The sequence below is a fragment of the Myxocyprinus asiaticus genome, chromosome 8 (assembly GCF_019703515.2).
Source record: "Myxocyprinus asiaticus isolate MX2 ecotype Aquarium Trade chromosome 8, UBuf_Myxa_2, whole genome shotgun sequence".
Classification (NCBI taxonomy): domain Eukaryota; kingdom Metazoa; phylum Chordata; class Actinopteri; order Cypriniformes; family Catostomidae; genus Myxocyprinus; species Myxocyprinus asiaticus.
Genome location: NC_059351.1, coordinates 34,401,073 through 34,427,146, shown reverse-complemented (window position 1 = coordinate 34,427,146; position 26,074 = coordinate 34,401,073). Strand labels below are relative to the sequence as shown.

At 41.9% G+C, this 26,074-nt stretch overlaps 1 protein-coding gene across 11 annotated transcripts in view; it reads left to right on the top strand.

The window, feature by feature from the left end:
* The window catches only part of LOC127444830 (zinc finger protein 827-like), a 362,567-nt gene that overhangs the window by 76,651 nt on the left and 259,842 nt on the right, over positions 1-26,074 (top strand). For 10 of the 11 annotated variants that reach the window (XR_007897878.1, XM_051704383.1, XM_051704385.1 and 7 more), the window contains exons 7-10: positions 1,955-2,009; positions 2,126-2,226; positions 11,032-11,169; positions 23,618-23,959. Coding sequence is in view for 10 of the 11 variants with exons in the window: in XM_051704383.1 (XP_051560343.1) it covers positions 1,955-2,009; positions 2,126-2,226; positions 11,032-11,169; positions 23,618-23,959 (636 nt within the window). In the remaining variant the exon portion in view is untranslated. The remainder of the gene's footprint in view (positions 1-1,954; positions 2,010-2,125; positions 2,227-11,031; positions 11,170-23,617; positions 23,960-26,074) is intronic. The other variant, XM_051704380.1, reaches the window with a different exon arrangement.

Sequence of the window (26,074 nt, the reverse complement as noted above, 5' to 3'; positions counted from 1 at the left end):
AAACAGAAGAAATTAAATTGCAAATACTTTTTCACAGCACTGTACTTGAGGAGAGAGATCACATTACATGCTAATGTTGATTAATCTAAACAGAAGAGAACAAAAAGTGTAGCTATAAAATGCTGAAATGTCTGGATTCATTCAGTTTTAATTAATAGAAAGGGTGTTTGTGTTCCAATCACTGCGTGTGGAACTTGCATCAAGTTAATCAGATGTCTTTTTAAAAAAATGGTGAGTAGTTCACTCCAGTATTTCATTTTGCTTCATAAAAGGCTATTTTGCAAAAGATTATGTGGTTAAATGGGCTTGTTGTGCATGTTCACTGTATTTTTTGCAGAATTCAGCACAGTAAAAATAGGCTCAGCACCAAAATTCTAGTCTCACTGTCACGTCTGGTACGCTCCTGCTACACGGCAATGCGCGGCTCACTCACCCAGTATGAATACTAAGACTTGTTAATATGGGCGTGGAAAAACATGCGCTGCTTACACACTGCTTTCACTTGTAGTGTGAAACAGGCCTAACCGTCAAAGTTTTAAATGGTTGTTTTAGCGCAGTGGTTGATTGACAAATGAGTAGGCTGTCCTTCGATGTCATTCGGGATGCGAAATAGCGTTTACACTACAATTGTGATTTGGGCACAAGCGTTTTTATCTATCTCTGAATGTGCTTTTAGTGATCCAATCATCAATGTTTTAGATCCCATTCACGAAAGTATTTAACGCTGTCCACTTGTGATCGAATCACCCAAATACTTACTACCAGGTGTAAACAAGGTCCTAGGCTGTTTATTTTAAATATACTCTTTGCTGCGACAGGCTTCAGATTTTCCTCTCCATCGTCTGCACTGTCACACTAGAGAGTGGTAGGATATTTGTGGTGTTAAATGGTGGCAGGATTGAGCTTTGCTTCCAAGCATATTCTGAGGATTAGCAGAGACAAACCTGCTCCTTACTGCCAGCTACGGCTCTTTTTAAATGCCATCTAGCACCTCGGAAGCCACAAAAACAAAATCTACCCCCCTCACACACACATTTATACACAAACCTCACACACATGCCATTCGCATCCTCCCGCCCACCCCATGGGAGTAGTGTGTAGCTGCACAGTGTGTATGAATAAGCCCTCAACCCTCAACTCCCTCAGATTGTTCTCAAACATTCTGGCTCAAGCACACTCAGTTGCACACACTTCCCTTGTCTTTCTCTCTCTTTCTCTCCCTCTCTTGCTCCTGTGCAGCATCGTCATGGCAACGCAGAGAGCCCTTCCATCCTCTGTGAGCCATGTGACCGAGAGGGTGTCAGGGAGAGTGAGCTTAGGAAGTGCCACCCAGGAAGCAAGGTCATTACCAGACCACCAGAAGAGAGAGAGAGACAGACAGACAGATAGACATATCAGAGAGACTATTCTCTTTTGTCAAATGCTTTGTTCATTTTAAATGCAGTTCGGCAAAACATGGGTTTAAAAATCTAACTATTGCAATGATGTGGATTAATGGTAATTTGTTACATATTTCAAAATTTTGTTTTTGCTTAAAGGGACAGTTCACCCAAAAATTAAAATCTGTCATTTACTCACCCTCATGTTGTTCCAAAATTGTAAGACTTTCTTCTGTGGAACAGAAAAGGAGATGTTAAGCAGAATGTAAGCCCCAGTAACCATTCACTTTTTATTGTCACTCCCTAACATTACAACATCTCCTTTTGTGTTGCACAGAAGAAAGGAAGTCATATGAGTTAGAAACAACATGAGGGTGAATAAATTATATCAGAATCTTCATTTTTGGGTGAAAATTGTTCAGATTCTGATTAACAAAAAATAGAAAAACAAAAAAATATCATTTTACATCTACTGGTAACAAATTTGTTTCACAAAAAAAGTCATTTCTACTCAGTTGTATTAGTTTTTCATCAGTAATTAATATAATTAGTCAGTTGACTTTTTTCTTTTTCAGAGAAAGTAAGTAAAGCTCACGAAAACAAAGACAACGCATCATTTGGTATACACAGGTAGGTTGTTGTGCATCAGTTCTGCTGATTATCCTATCAGCTGCCAGCATTATTGCTTCTCACATTTAGCAAATCAGTGTGACTCTAACTCTTATGGTGGTGCTGTGTGTTTCCAGCACTTTCGTAGATGACCACTTTCGACAATCACCTTTCAGTACACACTCCAAGAGCTCTTCCCCAGCTAAAGCTGGCTCTTCAAGCAGGGTTGCCCAGCAAGGTGAGCCCCTCTTCTCCGCACTAGCCAAGACCCTGTACTCACTCACACCTACACAGATCTAAGCATATATGCAGGGCTATTATAGTTTTTTTAGTTTTCTATTCTGTTTAGTTTCGTTCTATTCCATCTCTTCTTTTTTTTTCTCTCAATTTGTCCTTTTAATTTACCGGTAGTTTCGTTTTCGTTCATTTTATTTAGTTTTTTATTCTATGACTGTCAGTTTTAGTGAATCTTTTTCAGTGTTTTCTAGTTTCAGTTAAAATTTTGCAATATTACACAAACAAGAGTGCTGTTGCTCCGTGCACCAGCTGTTTCTTTTATAAAAAAGTTCAACAACCTTTTAATTAATATGAAATAGTTAAATATTAATAGTTAGTTTATACATTTCTTCTCCACCAGCAAATATACATAATACCAAAAGAAGCCAAAATATGTAGCACAACTCTGGTTTTGAATTAGCGATATTTCATTCTTAAACAAATATTTGTTTTTGAACAAATCTTATCTTATTGTTTACTTCCATTGTTTTGCTGGCAATGATTTAATGACTTTTTCAAAACATAAAAGTCGCTCCTTTGTCACCTTTTATCTACAGTACTGGTGTAAATATGCAATGTCCAGAAATATGGTCACTGAACGAACCAGTGAATGAAATCATAATGAACAATGCATCAAAATCGTCTCAACTATTTGGAAAGCCTTGAACACCAATCCAGTCCAATCAGATTCGAGGACCGGAACTAACTGTTGTATAATATAGTTTAGATTTTTTTCATTTTGTTTTCTATTCTGTTTAATATCTATTTTATTTTACATTTTAAATTTTTCCTTTTAATTTAGTTTAGTTTTTGTTCGTGTTTTACTCTATGACTGTTAGTTTTGTTTTGTTTTTTCTAGATGTGTTAGTTCTAGTTCAAGTGTTTTCTAGTTTCAGTTTAATTTTTCAGTATATTTAAGCAAGATCACACGAGCAAGAGTGCTGTTGCTTCATATACCAGTATGGCTGTGTTTTTTTTTTGTTTTTTTTTTATACAAATCAAAATTTAGTAAATAATATTAAACAATTAAACATTAATATTATTAATTTGTTCATGCATGTCTTATCCGTTAGTAAAAACAGTTCCAAAAGAGCCAAAGCATCAGGCACAACTCCAGTTTTTGCAGTGCTATAAATACTCTGTTAAATGAATCAGTGTTTTTGAACAAATTTTTTAAGTGAATGAACCATTCTTGTCCACTTCTATTGTTTCGGTGGTGAATGGCTTAATTTTTTAACAAATCAGTTGAGTCAATGATTGAATGAGTTGTTCATAACATTAAAAACGCGTATTTTTCGCCACCTACTGGAGTGAATATGCAGTCTCCAGAAATGGTCACTTAAAGAATCAGATCAGAATAAAAAAATCAGAATAAAATCAAAATGAACAATTAATCAGAATCTTCAAATTTGATAATATACCATGTTAGTGGTCATTTTTGTTTTATTTTAGTTTGTTCTTAGTTCAGTATTTTTTTATTTATTTTTTTCAATTATGTCTTTGGTTTTATTTCAGGTAACAATATTGTTTAGTTTTTTATTTCAGTTTTCTTTAACGAAAATAACACTGCAAACAATCCGCCTCTCTAATCTAATACAAGTCTACTGAGGCCCCTTGTGCTCCCACCAAGCTTTGAGACCACTGCACTGGGCAGCTGGCACTCCCTGCCTCCCTCTACTGGCCCCTCTGGCAAAGGGTAATTAGCTTGCGCTTGCCTGGCCCGATTCCCTACACCAGTTAATGAAAAAATGATTGGGTTTTTCGTGTCCAGGGTGTATGAAAGTTAATTCACTACACACTCAGACATGCGTTCTTTCTTACACATAGACACGAAGTGAACATGCACAAATCACATAAGAATGGCCATGAATCTTGTCTACCTCTTTCTTCCTCTCTTTCTCCCTCACTCTCTCTCCCTTTTTATTTTGTTATTTTCATTTCTAAGTGTCCAACACCTTATAACCTGGTGTGGGCAGTAACTCCCACTTCTTAGTTAAAAGATCTATCATTGTTTATTTTTGTTATATTTAACAGAACAATCAGTGATTGAAAAAATTAATAGCTCTAAATAGATATGTATTCATGCCAAAGACAGACTAAATCAGCGTTTGTTTCCATGTGTGTCTGCATAGCTAATTTGAACATATTTGTATAAAAAATGCCTTTATATTTCTCTTGGCTGCGTCAGATAAACATCATTGTCTGCTTTTAAATCGTAATATTATATGTTTCACTTAATTGCCTGTTAGTGTATTTAAGTTCATTGGGTCCGTGTTTTGTGTGTGTGTGTGTGTGTGTGTGTGTGTGTGTGTGTGTGTGTTTATGTGTGTGTAAGACAGCTTTTCTATCCTTGCTTCTTGCCCTGAGTCAACTCCAGCAACACTGCAGAGGCTGTGTCTCATCTCTTTCTAATAACACTAATTAAACCATTAACAACTTCAAGGCATTGATGTAGATACTCTAGTGCCTCAATTAAGCATCATGACCTTTGCTTTTTTTGCAGGGTCGTGAACTCTGTAACCCCTACTTTTGACCCCAAACTTGCAAACTTCTTATATTGAGGATGCCTTTTAAAGGAATAGTTCACACAAAAATGATAATTCTCTAATTGTGTTCAGCACTCTGTGCATGTGTCAAGCGCGAGGAAGAGTGATCAAGCTTGAAATCATGATTGACCAGAAGACTGCAAAAGTCTACCAGTCAAGTCATATGGATTACCTTGATGCTGCCTTTATGTCCTTTTTTTTTTTTTTGAGCTGGAAAGTGTTGGACCAAATTGACTTGCACTGTATGGATATTGACCTGATTTACAGGTCATTTTTCTGTGAAAATCTAGACGTTCATTGTGCAGTCGTAAGCGCTATGTGAGAAGCTGATTTACAGTGGCTTGAATGTTTAATATTAAAATCAATGCAAGTCCTCACATGAACATGTGTGTCACTTTGAACAAGCTTCCCTCATGTACTACTTTTATGATACTTTTGGGTCCTTTTTTAAGCTTTAAAAGTGAGTTAATATCAACTGCCATTGTATTGAAAAGACAAACTGGAATATTTCTTAAAAAGTTTCCTTTTAGTTGCACAGAAGAGAGAAAGTCATAGAGGTTTGGATATATAAGAGGCTGAGTAAATTATGACAGAATTGGGAACTATTCCTTTAAGAAAGCCTTTGTGGAGAAACCAGCATCTAAAACACAGAATATGCTGGTGACAAGCCTTGCAGGTCTTTTTCAGCAGGCACATAAGGAGAAAAACATAGAAAATAGAGAGGAAAAATGCATCAGCAACAAGAAAATAAAGGTATTAGATGCTAATCATAACTCATGTTCACAGGCATTGCACAGGCATCCATTCACTCAAGTCCCCCCACTGAGGCATTGTGGGAAGGTGCCATCATCCCCAGGCTCTGTGTCACACCAGAGCTGTCAGCACTACCGTTTGGTGGAACATGAGTCAGACGCACAGGTTCTTATGAGCAGTTTGACTCAGTGGAACCGTGGGCCTCATGGTGACGAGGCTGAATCAGTGCCCTGTGTCGGATTGTGTGTTGCCTTTTCGAAACTTGCACATAGATTTAAGCAGAGGGCAAAACACCCACTGTTGTTTTAATTAAAGCTCATGTGCAGTGCAGGTCACTGTGGGGGATGGCTGGGAGATGCCAACACATGGCATAGTTATTTAATTATGTGGTTTACCCATGCTAATTGCTGGTATTGTGGCAGTAATAATCAAGTTGAAGTTTTAAGATTCAAATTTGGTTGAATCATATACATTAATGTGAAGTTTGACATTAACAAGTGTTCAAAAGTGTCAAAGGCTAGATTAGACCGAGCTGGTTTATTCTGGTTTGGTTGGTAGATTAGCCATGTTTTTCGCCAGCAAAAAATGCTGGTTAACCAGCTTGGTCTTTCTGATGAATCGGTTGACCAGTGGTGGCTGGCTAGAGGGTCTCCACAGTCATGGAAAACTCAGAAATATCAGGGAATTTTATTTTAATTTTTTTCAGGCATGGAAAAGTCATGGAAATAAAATCATAAAAATAAATAAAATAAAAACATAATTGAAATTACAGTAATACTTTACAATAAGGTTCTACATGTTAACATTAGTTAATGCATTAAGTATTATAAACTAACAATGAATTATATATACACTGTATGTGTGTGTGTGTGTATATATATATATATATATATATATATATATATATATATATATATATATATATATATATATATATATATATATCACACACACTAATCAGCCACAACATTAAAACCACCTGACTAATATCATGTTAGGTCCCCCTCGTGCTGCCAAAACAGCTCTGATCCGTCAAGGCATGGACTCCACAAGACCTCTGAAGGTGTCCTGTGGTATCTGGCACCAAGATGTTAGCAGCAGATCCTTTAAGTTCTGTAAGTTGCGAGGTGGGGCCTCCATGGATCGGACTTGTTGGTCCAGCACATCCCATAGATGCACAATCGGATTGAGATCTGCGGAATTTGGCAGCTAAGTCAACACCTTGAACTATTTATCATGTTCCTCAAACCATTCCTGAATAATTTTTGCAGTGTGGCAGGGCTCATTATCCTGCTGAAAGAGGCCACTGCCATCAGGTAATACCATTGCCATGAAGGGGTGTATGTGGTCTGCAACAATCTTTAGGTAGGTGGTACGTGTCAAAGTAACATCCACATGAATGCCAGGACCCAAGGTTTCCCAGCAGAACATTGCCCAGAGCATCACACTGCCTCCGCCAGCCTGCCTTCTTCCCATAGTGCATCATAGTTGACAGGGGGTCAGCATGGGCACTCTGACTGGTATGCAGCAAGCTGTGATGCACTGTGTGTTCTGACACCTTTCTATCATGGCCAGCATTATGTTTTTCAGCAATATGTGCTACAGTAGCTCTTCTGTGGGATCGGACCAGATGGGCTAGCCTTCGCTCCCCACACGCATCAGTGAGCCTTAGGCGCCCATGACCCTGTCACTGGTTCACCGGTTGTCCTTCCTTGGACCACTTTTGGTAGGTACTAACCACTGCATACCGGGAACACCCCATAAGACCTGCCGTTTTGGAGATACTCTGACCCAGTGGTCTGGCCATCACAGTTTGGCCCTGTCAAAATCGCTCAGATGCATACGCTTGCCCATTGTTCCTGCTTCCAACACATGAAATTCAAGAACTGATTGTTCACTTGCTGCATAATATATCCCACCCCTTGACAGGTGCCATTGTAACCAGATAATACATTTTAGTAATTTCACCTGTCAGTGGTTTTAATGTTGTGGCTGATCAGTGTATATATATATATATATATATATGTATATATATATATATATAGATAGATAGATAGATAGATATATAGATATAGATATAGATAGATAGATAGATAGATAGGTAGTATTTATTAATATTGATTTATACATTCACAGTTGTTCATTGTTAGTTCATGTTAACTAATGTAGCTACCTAATGTTCGTTTTAAAGAGATAGTTCACCCTAAAATGAAAATTCTCTTAATCATTTACTCACCCTCATGCCATCCCAGATGTGTACTGTATGACTTTCTTTCTTCTGCAGAACACAAATTTTGATTTTTAGAAGAATATTTCAGCTCTGTAGGTCCATACAATGCAAGTGAATGGGTGCCAAAATTTTTACGCTCTAAAAAGCACATAACAGCATCATAAAAGTTCTCCATATGACTCCAGTGTTTTAATCCATGTCTTCAGAAGTGACATGATATGTGTGGGTGAAAAACAGATCAATATTTAAGTAATTTTTTGCTAGAAATTCTTCTCCCTGTAAATGATGAGAGAATTTTCATTTTTGGGTGAGCTATCCCTTTAATGTTACCTAATAGAACCTTATAAAGTGTTGCCAAAATTTCTATATTGAATATACATTTTTGTAGTTGCTCAGTTCTTAAAAATTTAAACGGATGAAAATTGCTCTGAACGCAATGTCTGTAACATGATCGTTAATCCAAGTCCATGTCCATTAATCATGACCGACTGAAAATGTCATGGAAATTCATTGATGGGAACCCTGAAACTAGTTTTAAGAAACCTGGTAGAGACACCAGCATCCAAAACACAACAAATAATGGTGATCAACAATAATGGTCTTTTCAACAGGGAAGAGGGGTTGAGATGGTGCTTTGACTTAATTCAGATGAGGGCAAGATAGTTTATTGCAAAGAACACTTGACACAAAACTGAAGTAATGTGCCTCATTTTTCAGAGGTAAGTTATACATCAGCAGTAAAATCAAACAGGCAAGATAGACATCACTTATCATTATGTCTTTGAAAATAATGATGGATTAGTAACGAACCACAGGATTGATGTCTTGCATTAGTTTTAACAACTACTCTAAGAGCAATTAAAGCCTTGGCATCGTTGTGCATGATAACAATGAAATTCTCACTGTGACATTTGCTTGCCCTTTAGACATACATACAGTATACCTCAGAAGAAGTGAGGAGTAACATGTTGAAAAGACCAGCATTGCTGGTCACCAGCATATGTTGTGTTTTGGATGCTGGTATGCTGGCATCCACTACCAAGGCTGGTGTCCCTTTACTAGCTTATCCACCAAGCCTCAGAGAGATCATGCTGGTTGACCATAATTTTTTGCTGGTGAACAACATGGCTATGCGGGTCCACCAGCTAGACCACCTCCAAACCAGCTTGGACCAGCATGGTGGTTTAAGCTGGTCTTTTGAGGAGGGTAAAGGGCACATTTAGCTTGAAAATTATATTGTTCTCTGTGACATCTTATGTAAGCATTTTGACAAGTCAGACAACCCCTCCCATTGGACCACTCTGAGAGTTGTCTGGAGTTTTGGGTTTGGTCGTTGGCAGATAAGAGCAGCTCAATGAAAATGTCCTTCAGGTCTTGTGTCCAAGGCCACTGCATCTGCTTTTTAATTGCCACCATTAAATCCTCTCTGATATGCCAAAAAAATGCTGGTTCTCCCCAACCACTTGCCCCCCTTTTCCACACAGTGCCCCATCAATCCTGGGGCTGCATTGCTTATGACATCATTTGTAAAAAAGAAATGTGCCTATTTATGAGCAAACCACAAGTCCAAAGGAACAGACACACACCCGCTGCATATCCAAAAAGCCCCTTGCATGTTTATCGAGCGGTTCAGAGTGCCACGGTATATACATTGCAAAAAAAAAAAAAAAAAAGCCCTTGAGCCATTGATATGACCTACAAACACAAAACATGCATATGAATGCCTTAAGATGATTGAAGGCCACTTCAGTTGTAAACCTCAACAAGATTTTTTTTATAAGTATACATGCGCCTTGCCTGTTTTGGCTCGTAAGGAAACATTGCTTAACATTCGGCATCCTCTCTGTCTGGTACATAAAAATAATAGCCATGCGTTCATATTGCACCAGACGTCCATTTGGGGGGACAGTGTTGAATGATGATGGAATTTTTCTTTGGTTTATATATTTATTTATCTATTCATTTATTTATCCTGCTCTCTCCCTCTTTCCTGAGTGAGAGAAGGCGTGGCGCAGCAATTTAATTTGATGTCGAGCTAACCGCCTTCATCATAAGGTTAATTCTGCCACTCTCCTCCAGAGTGTGGCATGCTCTTTCTCTCTGTCTCTCTCTCTCTCTCTCTCCCCTCTCTTGCTCTTTTAATGAAAGGTGAAAAGGAAGCACACAGTCCAATGTCAAGATAAAAACACCTTGTTGGCTCCCTGATCTGGATGCATGGCACATCAGCATAATATTAAACACTGTAACAGAACATGCACCTGACATGTCGACAACCTCCATGTCTCATAGAACAAGGGGATTTGATGATCTCCGATATACTTGCAATTATTGTAGTCTGCCTGTCTCACAAGAATAAAAATATTTCAAGAATTTCAAACTAATTAATTAGGGTGCTTTGACATTAGCACTTTTGGTGCGCACCCGAGTTCGAATGACGTCAAAGTTTGGTTCATTTGGGTGGTGTGAACGCTGTTTTCCGAACTCGAGTGCGCACCCGTGAACTGCACCCGAGTCCACTTGAAAAGGTGGTCTGGGGTGCGGTTCATGTGAACTCAAGTACGGTTCGCTGCTGATATGAATGTAACTGTACCAAATTGCGGAAGTGAACCGCTATTAATGAAATATAATTTGCTCCCGATCGCAATTAATATGGTATAATGAATTTCTCATACCAGCTTGTGTCCAAATAAATCACCTTCAGAGAGCAGCTCACATTCTTCACATCTCTTGCAGTGCATCCGCGGCCTCACGGCAGACAAACACTAATATTCTTCACATCATTGCACATTCAATGCATTCGTGGCAGACAGACATATTTGTCGTTTTGTGCATGTAAAGTTTTGTTGGTAAATCAAGAGATGAATACTTTAATAACACAGTGGAGCTGATGTCTTCTTGAGTTGTTGACTAGTTACATTGGTAAACAGCTGCCACTTGTGCTCACGCTGATGACGTAATCGGACCGTGGTTCGGACCCAAAAAATATGATGTGAACTGAGACCAGCTGGGGGAGGAGGAAGGAAATGAACTCTGGTTTGGTCCAAGCAATCAAATTAAGTGTGAAAGCACCCTTAGAGAAAGTAAATGTTCATGTGCTTCATTGTAGAATGCGCTCAAGGATGTCTACAGTATGCAATCACAAGATGTTTATTGATATAATATTTGAAGATTTCAAATTATTCCTTCTTTAATCAGATAAGCTGTAGAAATCTGTTTTTGCGTTCTGTTGACTGTGTAGATCCAGAGAAGGTGAGTGGAGAGCCAGGAAATGGACTCGCTCATTGGAGACTCAATGAACAGCTCTTTCCCTGCCCTATATGCGGCAAGGTGTTTGGTCGCCAACAGACCCTCTCCAGACACCTGTCCCTACATACAGGTGAGATTTCATACACATAAACACAGTCAACATGCACAACAGACTCTTGCATTATGATCCAGTCAGTAAAAGTTACCACTTGAGTGTTACATACTGTACACTACCAGTCAAACGTTTGGTTTCTCGTGATCTTAAAAACCTTTTAATCTCAAAGTTAGTTTTATAGACAAATGTAAATTGTGCCTACTTATGCATTGCTTTTCAAAACTAAAAGCAATTGTTTTAAACTTTTAATCGAAATAATTAAATGATGTTCCGATTAAAGGTGCATTCAGTAATTTGGGGCTAATTTAAAAAGTTTTACACATTAACAAATTAATTGTGTTTTTATGACAAGTGATCTGAATGGTGTACACTCACATGAGATGAAGACTGTACTCATAATAGTTTTCTGTAAAAAGTGTTTTTATTATACACCGATCAGCCACAACATTAAAACCACCTGTCTAATATTGTGTAGGTCCCCCTTATGCCGCCAAAACTGAGCCAACCCGCATCTCAGAATAGCATTCTGAGATGCTGTTCTTCTCACCACAATTGTACAGACAGTTATCTGAGTTATCGTAGAATTTGTCAGTTGGTATTCTCTGTTAACCTCTCCCATCAACAAGGTGTTTCCATCCACAGAACTGCTGCTCACTGAATGTTTTTTTGTTTTTGGCACTATTCTTAGAAAATTCTAGAGACTGTTCTGTGTGAAAATCCCAGGAGATCAGCAGTTACAGAAATACTCAAACCATCCGGTCTGGCATCAACAATCATGCCACGGTCGAAATCACTGAGATCACATTTTTTCCCCATTCTGATGGTTGATTTGAATTGAAGCTCCTGACCCATATCTGCATGATTTTATGCACTTCACTGCTGCCATACGATTGGCTGATTAGATAATCGCATGGATGATTGTTGGTGCTAGATGGGCTGGTTTGAGTATTTCTGTAACTGCTGATCTCCTGGGATTTTCACACACAAGTCTCTAGAATTTACTCCGAATGGTGCCAAAAACAAAAAACATCCATGCTATTCTGAGATGCGGGTTGGCACTGTTTTGGCGGCACGAGGGGGACCTGCACAATATTAGGCAGGTGGTTTTAATGTTGTGGCTGATCGGTGTACATGGTGCGAGTCACCCCATCAATTTGTTTCACCATGTTGAAATGACATGGTCCGCTGTGTTTCGTTGCGCTCATTGGCTGCCGCCAATTTAGATACACGTGTGTGCTTAGAGTAGTGTTTGGTGAAACAAAGAGCGAAAAGAAAAACACAAAGAACATACTTATTTATCGTGCTTTAGCAGTGGAGACAACAGGAGATTCAGTAGCTGTACTGCCAAAGAAGCGAAAAGGACCAAATCAAGAAGACATAAAGACAAAAAACTAGAGTAAACATCGGCATGGCATACACAAGGTGGAAAGATTTGATGATGGAGAAAAACCTGAGTAGTGATGCGATGTTGCTTCTTTTTTATTGGACAGGTAAGGAATTATTAATTGTTTAGCCCACTCTCTAAAATAGTGTCTGTGGAATTTACAGAAAACTTTTTTAAATTACGTGTATAGTCAACGTATGTTAGTAATGGACAGTTTTCAGCGGTGTTTACAAACTCAGCTGGAAAGCAACGTGTAATTCTATATTCTTTGTTATCACATCTATAGTAAGGGGGGCCCATCTACCTCCACCTCTATGAAACAGCATACGTCTTCATTTGTTTAGTAGCTTGGCACAGCGATTGTTGTGGATTTTGTGTAAACCATGACGTTGGTTTGCTTGGAAACAAAACGAGTTCTTCAAATACAGTTTTTATGGACATGCTAAATTTTATCATCAAAAACTATTCTAATCTTTCCTTTACCATGACATTTTGCATCGCTAGATAGTTGAGGTTTATTTTATACTAAGCAGTTAAGGTAATTAATTAATAATTAATAAAGGTAATAACTATCTTTAGAAATAATGTGAAACGTAGATGGTCTCCAAAGATTATTGATATTAGGGACAATAATAATCTATCCTTAACTGTAGAAGTCTATTCGCTTTAATTCTGATGTTTGTTTTTAGGCAAAGCAATTATATTATAGTAGTAATAAATAACTTTAGAAATTACCTCAAACTCCGACATTTTCCAGATGCAAATGATATTCCAGAGCTGGCGGGGGCAGCAGAGATGATCATGCAGATCCACATCGATAGATGGCAGTACAGCGTCTAACACCACTGTCATATGGGTACTTAAAGACACGAAGAATAGCAATGCTAACGCTAGCTATAGAACTACTGAATGCCCCTTTAATTAATCGCATATCAATATTTACTGGGAAAAGCCCCCAGATAAAGTTCATTTGGAATATAGTAATTTGAGTAATTCTAAATACAATACATGGTAAATATTATAATTCAGACAATTCAAAAACATTACTTGTCTGTTACAGTTGAAGTCAGAAGTTGACATACACTTAAGTTGAAGTCATTAAAACGTCCTGGTTACTTGCATAACCTCCATTCCCTGATGGAGGGAACGAGACGTTCTGTTGATGTAGTGACACTAGGGGTCACTCTTGGGAGCCTGAGACACCTCTGGTCTTTGATAAAAGGCTGGTATGCAAACACTCATTCAAGTTTTATGCTGAGGAGCCGAGACAAGGTCCGGCCATTTCAGCGGGTAGTTCAGCGTTGTGGCAGGAGGGACACAACGTCTCATTCCCTCCATCAGGGAACAGAGGTTACGCAAGTAACCAGGACGTTCCCTATCTGTCATTCACTCGACGTTGTGTCAATGTAGTGACACTAGGGGTCCCTATACAAAACGCCGCAACTGGCTGAACTGTGTTACGTGAACTGGCGGTTTGTGATGGGCAGACTACTGTGTGCCTTGCAGGTATGTCCGGGACAGCCGTCTAGGTGTATCGCTTGCACATAGCACCTTTCAACTCCCCTGAGCTGAAGACGTGCACCGTTAACTCCCAGTAGTGTTCACAAACTGTGTTCCCTGGTTGACTTCCTCCGAGCCCTGTGACAGTCAAGTTTTCGGAGAGACTCGTTGCCAGCCCAGTACACGTGCTAACTAAAGCCCTGTACTGGGGTAGGTGCTCCGCATGTGGCGGTTCCCCATAGGTAACCCCATGCGACGTATATCTTCCGCTAATTCGTTTCCCTGTTGGCAAACTGCGTCTTCCTTGGGCAGAGGCCCCTCTGCCTCAGTCTCAATGCTTGTAGTAATTCCTCCCCGTAGGGTAGGACCTACCATGGGACTTCTCCACATGGCATACTTCCAACATAGCTCGGCAAGACCATGTGATGTATTTCCACTACATTGACACAACGTCGAGTGAATGACAGATAGGGAACCTCCTGGTTACTTGCGTAACCTCTGTTCCCTGATGGAGGGAACGAGACGTTGTGTCAATGTAGTGACACTAGGGGTCCCTATACAAAACGTCGCAACTGGCTGAACTGTGTTACGTGAACTGGCGGTTTGTGACGGGCAGACCACTGTGTGCCTTGTAGCCAGTGCACCAGGCCGACACGTAACCTCCCCCAACACTGTTATGAGTGTCGAACGGCCCTTTGGGACAAGTCGACTACCCAAAAGATAGAGACGGGCTAGCCCAGTTGTGGCTTCTTATCCCCTTTTTTTTCCCCACTCCCTAAAAAAAAGGGGGATTATCCGACTGGGCCGACCAGGTCTAGTCAGGGGGGTGTCCCTCCCAAGGGGAGGACACCGCGGAGACCACACCTCGCCCAGAGAGATGGGGGGTATTTAAGTGGAAATACATCACATGGTCTTGCCGAGCTATGTTGGAAGTATGCCATGTGGAGAAGTCCCATGGTAGGTCCTACCCTACGGGGAGGAATTACTACAAGCATTGAGACTGGGGCAGAGGGGCCTCTGCCCAAGGAAGACGCAGTTTGCCAACAGGGAAACGAATTAGCGGAAGATATACGTCGCATGGGGTTACCTACGGGGAACCGCCACATGCGGAGCACCTACCCCAGTACAGGGCTTTAGTTAGCACGTGTACTGGGCTGGCAGTGAGTCTCTCCGAAAACTTGACTGTCACAGGGCTCGGAGGAAGTCAACCAGGGAACACAGTTTGTGAACACTACTGGGAGTTAACGGTGCACGTCTTCAGCTCAGGGGAGTTGAAAGGTGCTATGTGCAAGCAATACACCTAGACGGCTGTCCTGGACATACCTGCTTGTGTGTGCCACTTCACGGGATGAAACCGGTTCCACCCGGAGGATGTAGAACCTTGCAAAGGTGTTGGGTGAAGCCCTAGTCGGCTGAGGCGTGAAAGCACCAGGTCCCTGTGTGCACAACATATCCCAAGAGTGAGCTAGGATTAGCCAATCATCGAGATAGTTGAGAATGCGAATGCCCACCTCCCTTAACGGGGCAAGAGCGGCCTCTGTGACCTTCGTGAAGACGCGAGGGGACAAGGACAGACCGAAAGGGAGGACCTTATACTGATACGCCCGACCCTCGAATGCAAACCGTAGAAAGGGTCTGTGTCGAGGTAGAATCGAGACGTGGAAATACGCGTCCTTCAGGTCTACCGCCACGAACCAATCTTGATGCCGGACACTCACCAGAATGTGTTTTTGCGTCAGCATCTTGAACGGGAGTCTGTGTAAAGCCCGGTTCAGTACTCGCAGGTCCAAGATTGGCCACAACCCACTGCCTTTTCTCGGTACAATGAAGTAGGGGCTGTAAAACCCCTTCTTCATCTCGGCCGGAGGGGCAGGTTCTGTCGCATCCTTCCGTAGGAGGGTAGCGATCTCCGCGCGCAAGGTAGCAGCGTTTTCGTCCTTCACCGAGGTGAAGTGAATACCGCTGAACCTGGGTGGATGCCTGGTGAACTGAATCGCATAGCCGAGTCGGAAGGTCCGGAACAACCATCGCGATGGATTGGAAAGTGCAAGCCATGCATCCAAGCTCCGAGCGAGGGGGACCAAAGGGACAATCTCGTCGGACGTACCGGCAGGTGGGACCTCGCGACGGGGCAGAGCCTGAGGTGCCACACCATGTTGTGGCCGTGCTGAGTCCAGGGACATTGAAGCACTTACCTGGCTCCTTGTGACCACCCCTGGAACAGCCTGGGATGGGGGAGGAAGAGGCCTGTCCTCGCGACCCGTGGAGACTGTCACATCGGGGGCGGATTTGTGCTGCAGCTGGGCGCGCAGGGTCGGGGAGACCGCCCCTGGAGCGCCAACCCTGCATGGATAAAAAGGTGGACGGTGGTCATGATGACGGCCGTACACACCGGTTATGTGACCCAGGGAATGAGGAAACCGCTCTTTTGCTGAACTGTTGGGTACCACAGCCACTTGGGCATGCGGTGAAATTAAATGAAAAATCAACAAAAGATTCTCCTCCCGGCCCTCCACCGTGGGATGGAGTGGTCTGTTTACCAGCTCCAAGGTGGGTTTCGTCATCGCTGGGTCGCCCGTCTCAGGGGCGCTTCGAAGCCTTCCGTGGGTTCTTGGCGGCCGGCCGTGAGACGGGTGGCGTCTGCTTCCTGCGGTGGGCTCCAAGCCGGGGCCAGGCCAGGATGTGCCGGATAGCCTCCATCTGCTGCTTCACCGTTGAGAACTGCTGGGCAAAGTCCGCGACGGTGTTGCCGAATAGGCCAACCTGGGAGATAGGGGCAACAAGGAACTGTGCCTTGTCGGCCTCACCCATCTCAACCAGGTTGAGCCAAAGGTGGCACTCCTGGACCACTAAGGTGGACATCACCCGCCCGAGAGACCGTGCTGTGACCGTCGCCCGGAGAGCGAGGTCGGTCGCCGAGCGCAGCTCCTGCATCAAATCTGGGGCGGAACTACCCTCGTGCAGTTCTTTTAGCGCCTTGGCTTGGTGGACCTGCAGGAGAGCCATGGCGTGCAGAGTGGAGGCGGCTTGTCCAGCGGCACTGTAGGCTTTGGCCGTCAGGGACAACGTTAACCTACAGGCCTTGGATGGGAGCTTCGGGCATCCCATCTGCCTTATCCACCGGGGGAATCACCAAATAGCCCCTGGCTGCCCCGCCATCGAGGGTAGTGAGGGCGGGGGAGCTGAAAGATCGGGACCGGGCAGTAAAAGGTGCCTCCCACGATTTTGTCAGCTCCTCGTGCACTTCCGGGAAGAAAGGGACTGGAGCGGGGCGTGGCTGCTTTGAGCGGTGCCGCGAGCCCAGGAACCAATCATCGAGCCGCGAGTGTTCAGGGGAGAGCGGAGGGTTCCACTCTAGCCCGACGCTCGCGGCCGCCCGGGAAAGCATGTCCATCATTTCTGCACCAGCCTGTGACTGGGCAATCGTCCCCGAGGGGGGGAGCCCAGCTGAGGCTTCTGCGTCCAACTGGACGAGCCCACTCTCCGATGCTGCGCTCGATAGCTCATCAGCTTCGCGGGCTCCGAACAAGAGGTCGAACTCGCCGTGAGACAAGCCGGTGGACTCATCCGGAAGCCCGATCGGGGCAGACTTGCATGCTGGGGAATGGGAGGTCTGTGGGGGGATACCCGGCGGAGGTGATTCCATTGGGGTCCCCAAATCGTCCCCAGTACTAGCCACGCTGGCTTCATACTCATAGGTAGAAGGACCGAAAGCAAGCCACAACTGCAACGTTGCCATGGTCATGTTCTCGCAGTGAGTACATGATCCATCCATGAATGCTGTCTCCGCGTGGGTCGCACCCAGACACGAAAGACAGCGATCGTGACCGTCCGAAGTTGAGAGGAAACGACCGCAACCAGGAATTACACACAAACAGAAAGGCATCTTTAAAAAGATGCGTCTTTAAAAAGACGTTCCATGTGTGCCGCTCTTCTAGAGAAATATACTCTTTTAGAAAAATATTTTCTCTTTATTCTGCCGAAGCGCCCAGGGACGTTCTCTGCAGTGCACCAGTGCAGAGGAGGGAGAAGCCGCTGAAATGCGCCGTCAGATCCAGCAGAGGTGAATGAACAGTCAGCTCAGTAAACATCGACCGTTCATCTCCGAAGAGAAAATCTGAATGAGTGGTTGCATACCAGCTCCTTTTATACCCGTATGTCCGGGGGAGTGGTATGCAAATACCACTCGCCAATTTTCATTGGCCTTTTATCAAAGACCAGAGGTGTCTCGAGCTCCCAAGAGTGACCCCTAGTGTCACTACATCGACACAACGTTGAGTGAGTGACAGATAGGGAACTCATTGTTTAACCACTCCACAGATTCAGTATTAGCAAACTATAGTTTTGGCAAGTTGTTTAGGACATCTACATTGTGCATGACACAAGAAATGTTTTCAACAATTGTTTACAGGCAGATTGTTTCACTTTTAATTGACTATATCACAATTCCAGTGGGTCAGAAGTTTACTGTGCCTTTTAAGCAGCTTGGAAAATTCCAGAAAATTATGTCAAGCCTTTAGACAATTAGCCAATTAGCTTCTGATAGGAGGTGTACTGAATTGGAGGTGTACCTGTGGATGTATTTTAAGGCCTACCTTCAAACTCGGTGCCTCTTTGCTTGACATCATGGGAAAATCAAAATAAATCAGCCATGACCTCAGAAAAAAAAATTGTGGACCTCCACAAGTCTGGTTCATCCTTGGGAGCAATTTCCAAATGCCTGAATGTACCACGTTCATCTAGTATAAACACTATGGGACCACGCAGCCATCGTACTGCTCAGGAAGGAAACGCATTCTGTCTCCTAAAGATGAACGTGGTTTGGTGCGAAAAGAGCAAATCAATCCCAGAACAACAGCAAAGGACCTTGTGAAGATGCTGGAGGAAACAGATAGACAGGTATCTATATCCACAGTAAAACGTGTCCTATATCGACATAACCTGAAAGGCTGCTCAGCAAGGAAGAAGCCACTGCTCCAAAACCGCCATAAAAAAGCCAGACTACAGTTTGCAAGTGCACATGGGGACAAAGATCTTACTTTTTGGAGAAATGTCCTCTGGTCTGATGAAACAAAAATTGAACTGTTTGGCCATAATGACCATCAAGCCGAAGAACACCATCCCAACCGTGAAGCATGGGGGTGGCAGCATCATATTGTGGGGGTGCTTTGCTGCAGGAGGACTGGTGCACTTCACAAAAGAGATGGCATCATGAGGAAGCAAAATTATGTGGATATATTGAAGCAAAATCTCAAGACATCAGCCAGGAAGTGATGACCCCAAGCATACCTCCAAAGTTGTGGCAAAATGGCTTAAGGACAACAAAGTCAAGGTATTGGAGTGGCCATCACAAAGCCCTGACCTCAATCAGATTAGAATTAGTGGGCAGAACTGAAAAAGTGTGTGCGAGTAAGGAGGCCTACAAACCTGACTCAGCAATTCCAGCAACTTATTGTGAGAAGCTTGTGGAAGGCTTCCCTAAATATTTGACCCAAGTTAAGCAATTTAAAGGCAATGCTACCAAATACTAACAAAGTGCATGTAAACTTCTGACCCACTGGGAATGTTACGAAAGAAATAAAAGCTGAAATAAATCATTCTCTCTACTATTATTCTGACATTTCACATTCTTAAAGTAAAGTAGTGATCCTAACTGACCTAAACAGGGAGTGTTCTACGATTAAATGTCAGGAATTGTGAAAAACTGAGTTTAAATGTGTTTGGCTAAGGTGTATGTAAACTTCTGACTTCAACTGTATGTATATATATATATATATATATATATATATATAATTAATCTCACTAAATTAACACAGTAAAGTAACTGCCCTACTAAAATGTTTATTTGTTTTTAAACATTTTTATTTAAATGAATGAGTTGGACCAGATAGTGCTGGAAAGGATGTCACAAAGTGCAGGTGGCTTCTGTTGCTTGAGAGAAGCACCTGTTGCTTATGTCAAGAGCTGTAATATAGAAAAATGTGGCTACTGTGACGAGGAGGAGGGCGGGGCCGGGCCGTGACTATGCACGCCCGGCCCCCAATCGGGCTAATCAGCCGAGGAGAGGGATAAGTGCAGCGGGAGACGGCAGTTCGAGAGAGAGAGAGAGCCTCACGCAGCTGCCGTGTGTGTATTTGTGTGTGAAGCTGAAGTGAGAATAAACACTCAACTGTTCGCTGTCTCCTGACTCCTCCATTGCCCACGAACTTATCCTTATCACAGCTACTTTTAAAACAGCTAAAATGTAAGATTTAGCTTTTTGATTGGTCACTACATAATTCTCATACTTCCATTTATGTTATTTCATAGAGTATGTTTATATGCGTAGTTATTATCAGACTAAAGCAGGTTTTTTTTGCTATGTTGAGTATACAGTACATGACAGAATGCGTAATCGAATATTTGAAGGAAGGACATAAAATTCGGCATGTTAAATTCACGTCATGCTTCCTGTATTTTTTGGAGTATGCATATGCACAGCACCAAGGCAATTTGAAGTCCAATTACTGTTTACATGCTGGACGAAGCCAAGCTACAATCGCATTGTTTAGGTCTCATAAAAATCTGTTGCAAAAAAAAGACTGTTTTGATGATTTCAGTCGCACTAAAGTGTTTACATAACATTTAAAAAAAAGACGAATTATTGTTTTAGTTTTAAAATTTTAAAATTGCATCTAAACGTAGTGATAGTTTTAATGTCTTTGCTATTCTTCTAAACTGTGAGAAATAGCAAGAATGAGTAGGTGTGTCCAAACTTTTGTATTGTAGTGTACAACATTCGCCACAACATGTCATGTGAACTTTCCTGGCCAACTGTATTAATCAGTTAACTGCAGGATAAGTGCATCTGTTGTTGCACAACAACAATCAGCCCAAGTGACTGAAGACTGGTTTGTGTAATACTGTGTTAACACACATTCAAATACATGTCTCACGGTGTTGTATGTTGTCGTTAGGATGAGTAATACCCTAGATAAGTAAATAAGGTTCACTTAGGTCACCCTTCCTTTAAAGAGATTAGACTACTGATTAGTCCTGGTGGGAAAAGTGCCCAAGTAATTACAAATCTGTAAACAAGTCTCCTAGAGCACTAAGCTCCCCTAGAGCACAGCACAACCATGTCCAGCCTTGCATGATCCTGGAACAATCGTGTCCCACAGGTCTCTGAAGAGCATCAGTGAGCTGTCTGATCACGGGCCAGCCAAATACATCTCAGACTGGACTACAAAACAAATAAATAAAGTCCAGTGGGGTCAGAGAGCCTGAAGATCTCAGAATAGCCCAGACGAGACAGATACACCAAACATCTCAACTTATTGACCACGTTTACATGCACTTAAGAAACCAGTTTATTTCAGGGTTTTTGCAGAAAGCATCGTTCTGAAACGTCATATAAACTAGAACACCAATTTCCTTATGCTGTTTAAGGCAATAAGATGAAACGGTTTAACACACCTAGAACACAGCTTAATGTGGCCATGTAAACACTTAAGCAGCGTTCTGATGGGTGTTTGAAGACAGACCAGATAACAAACATTATAGGATTGAGGCCAACAAGTCAACACAGCAGGAAGAATTTAACATTTCTAGTAGTACCGTGGGAAAATCACTCTAAAATATACCCATTTATACACACAAATGTAAAATATTGACTTGCCCTCACATCTGCATATATGCACTCATGCTTTTGGGGGAGTCCCAGAGTTTTACATAAGAGAGAAACCCCACTACTGCGTTGCAGTTTAGCTGCAGGGTGTGATAGAAAGTGAAGGAAACAAACACTAACAACTCTGGAATATCAGGAAATAAAACGAAGCAACGGAGAATAAAATAGCAAAGTCTTCCTTGGATCCCATGCTTGTTGTTTAAACAAGCATTGTGGGAAAATTGCTGTGGAGAAAGCTGTTTACTGACCAAGCCGCATGTATATGAGAGTAAAGAGAAAGCTGCAAACAAAGGTCATGTAATACACCGATTTTGAGCCTTAAACAGCTTTCTCGCAATAAATGTCTTTTTGGTGTCTATGTTAACATAGTCATTAACTCACACATCACACTTAGGAATGTTTATGATTATGCAATGATCATTTCATTGTTGTGCAATTTATTCCTTATCCATAATAATTAAACCATATTGATTTTTAATTAATAAATTGCAGCACAAATGCATTCAGTAATCATGCAAGCAGATGGCAGAAACACAGTTTATGCAGTCATCCGAAGCCACTACTAATAATAATAAAAACTATTTAAACCTAGCACGCAAGTAAATTTTTTTTATTTTTTTTTTTATTAAATAAATATTTTCTCCCCAATTTGGAATGCCCAATTCCCAATGCACTCTAAGTCCTCATGGTGGCATAGTGATTCGCCTCAATCCGGGTGGCGGAGGACGAATCTCAGTTGCCTTCGCATCTAAGACCGTCAGTCCGCGCATTTTATCATGTGGCTTGGTGAGTGCATTACCGTGGAGATGTAGTGCATGTGGAGGCCCACGCTATCCTCCGCGGCATCCACACACAACTCACCACGCGCCCCACCGAGAGCGAGAACCACATTATAGCGACCATGAGGAGGTTACCCCATGTGACTCTACCCTCCCTAGCAACCGGGCCAATTTGGTTGCTTAGGAGACCTGGCTGGAGTCACTCAGCACGCCCTGGATTCGAACTCGCGACTCCAGGAGTGGTAGTCAGCGTCAGTACTCGCTGAGCTACCCAGGCCCCCACGTAAGTAAATTTTAACCATCTTTGCGTGGCTTCTCTCTCTCTTTCTGCGCACATGCTGTGTGTGCGTGAGAGAGAGCAAACAAGAGAGCACACTTCAGTGTCCTTGAGAAAAAGGTACTTTTTAATGCAAAAATAAATGACGTGCTACCATACAAAGGGATTATGTAACATAATCACTTTTGTTATCAGCAATGCAATAATGTAACATATTACTTTTAAAAGTAAGGTTCCCCAACTCTGCAAATTAATAAATTGAACTTACCTGTTTTACAAGACTCATACTTGTCAGTTTTTTTGTTTTTTAATCTGTTTACTTAAGTCTGGTTATTTATAGTCCTTTCCAAAAATAAATTATTGGCCTAATTTAATGTCATGAATAACGTACCATGACGAATGTTAGCTGGGTTACCGCTTGAAATACTAGCTACTTTTAGATAAAAATGTGGCTACGAATGGTCATTTTTAATATATGCATATTTAATAAATACATTATAAAATGTGCATTCACAAATTGGAATGGCATGCGTCTATCCTTTTTGGGAAATTATTTTTTTTTTAATAATGGACAAAAATTAAAACTCGTTTTAGCCTCAAACATTATAAAAGAGATAAATAAACAATAATAAACATGGCCTAAATGTATGCCCAAAAGTACTTTGGACTGAAAATTTATTTAGGTAAAAATTCAAATTTTTGCATTCCTTAAATATTTTTAATAGAAATAAAAGTAGGCTACGTTGCCTACTTGATTTTAATGCCAGTCGATTTTGAAAATCACATTATGAAGATCTTCTATTGACAAAACAATCTTCCTTACTAAGAGCTTTTGTGTGTGTGTTTGTTTGTCTCAGTAGACGAGAGGAAATATAAGTGTCACCTGTGTCCGTATGCGGCTAAGTGCCGGGCCAACCTCAACCAGCACCTCACCATCCACTCGGTCAAACTGGTGAACACAGATGCCGAACAGATCGTTACTGCTGTGACCACTGATGGCCAAGAGCTGAAAAACTGCCCCTACTACTACAGCTGCCATGTCTGCGGCTTCCAGACGGAGATAAATGCTCAGTTTGTTAGTCATATGTCTCTGCATGTGGACAAAGAGCAGTGGATGTTCTCGCTCTGCTGCAGCACCTGTGAGTATGTGGGTGTGGACGAGGCCGAGATGAAAGCTCACATCAGTGCAGGGCACGCAGGTAAGATTTCAACATTTTTACAGTTTAGACATAGCATATCAGTCTGATCTCATTTAAAATGTACATACTTGGTAAACCTTGGCGCAAGTTCAGTATGTTTTCTTTTATTTTTTTATTTTTTTTTAAGTTACTGCTGAAATTGCAACTACTAAAGACCTGAGTGTCAGGAGGGGCATTTCATATTACAAGCAGTTTTTGTATTTATATTTGCTCGGTTTTGCCATGCTTATAACAAGATTATGGTTTTTCAGTATCAAGACATATCATAGCATATCAAAATCTGTTTGTCACCTTGCAAGGTGTAGCTAAAAACTTAAACAGATGTTAGTTCGAGATAAGTGCCTTACATAATGTTGCTGTAGAGGCAGAGAATGTTTCTGCTGGCATTCATCAATGTAGATAACTACAGTTGCAGGTATTTATTGACAGACTGGTAAATGGTAAAAATGGTAAAAAGTAGATAAGAAATTTTGCTCAGATTTGCCGAATGGGCCAAGAAAACATAATGATTGGACCAAATCAATTGCCATGTGTTTGAACCTTCCTCTTAAAGGTGGTGCTGAAATACTTTAAAATACTTAAATATTGCACTTTAAAGCCACTATACTGCCCTGCAAAGGCAAAATGCAGTAAATACACATTTTGTCAAAATTGAGTTATAACCTAAATCGGATCTTTTTGACTATGATCTGTCCTGTGATAGATGGATTTGACTCATCTGTGCTCCGATTTAGAGTAAAAACAGTCAGATTTGACTGGACAATCAAACCATTTTTCTCAAGTTTTAGTGTCGGTGCAGTTACTGTGCTTTGGCTTTATTGGGCAGTATAAGTAAACCATTTGTAGACCAACTTTCCTGAAAAGTGTAAACACTTTGACTCTTGCCACTGTGTGGCTCTCTCAAAACATTTCTCGGTTTGTTGAGCATTCTCACATGTTAATTTCTGGCTTGTATTTCAGGTTCATTTTTAGTCAGTCAAGGAACTGACTGAGAGTTTGTGTTTGTTTGTGTGTGTGTGTGTGTTAACTGCAAGGCATGGTGTTATTTGACCTAAGGAGGCTGAAAAATCGATAGCTTTAGTCGCTCACACCTAACCACCGAAGCAGCCCAACACTCCCAAACTCCCTCTTACGCCACTGGCATTTTACAGTGAGCTTGAGTCCACCGTTAACAAGACAGTGAACTCTGAGAGTGACAGCAAAAGAACAAGTTGGTTTGTCAACTACGATTTAGCGCCCCGCCAAAGACACCCCTTGTTACAGATTGGCTGACCCCCGGGTCAGCACGTACCAGCCTGCACTTCTTTGTTTCCTGCTTAGGAAGGTGGCTGAGAGTTGCTGCTGTCACTGGAGCGCCTGCCTGGCAGCTGTTGTCTCCATCAGAAATGCTTTGCTGAATACTGCAGGTGTTCTGCTAAACCCGGACACTAATTCATCCTGATATTTAGAGCAACGTCCGGTGCTCATTGTAGCCTAATAGAGGGCGTCCAGTTCAGTCTGATAAAGTCGTTTTCTTCAAATGGAGTTCATAACGCACACGAGTCACACGGCACATCTGTATTCAAAGATTACAGTTATTGCGGCTGACAGAAGATTCAAAATTACCACCTACTCTGTATTCTGCATGCACGCTTTCAAAGGAACGGAAGTCTTAACATGTAAGCGAAGCATGTGCGTGAGTTGGCATCGGCCATTTCATGAGCTCTGAGAGCACCAAGGGAAAGCCATGGCCCGAGATGCTCCCGCCATCTTAGCTGTGGCGGCCCTGACCTAGGCAGCCCCCCTCCCCTGCTGCTCTCAGGCACAATGGAGATCAATAAGAGCACAGGCTTGTGTGTTCTGGCTGCTTGGAAACTGAAGTCATGCTAAAGCCGCAAGAGTGCCTCTTAGGGAAGAGAGCCCGCCTCCCGACTTTGAAAGGAATAGTTCCAAAAATGGAAATCCTGTCATCATTTACTCACCCTCTTTCTTTCTTCTGTGGAACTCAAACAGAAGGATTTTGAAGAACGTGCCGGTTTTTGATTTTCATACAATGGCAGTTGATAGTGACTTACTTTCAAGCTTTAAAAATGACCCAAAGGTGTCATAAAAAGTAGTCCTTTATCCAAAATCCAA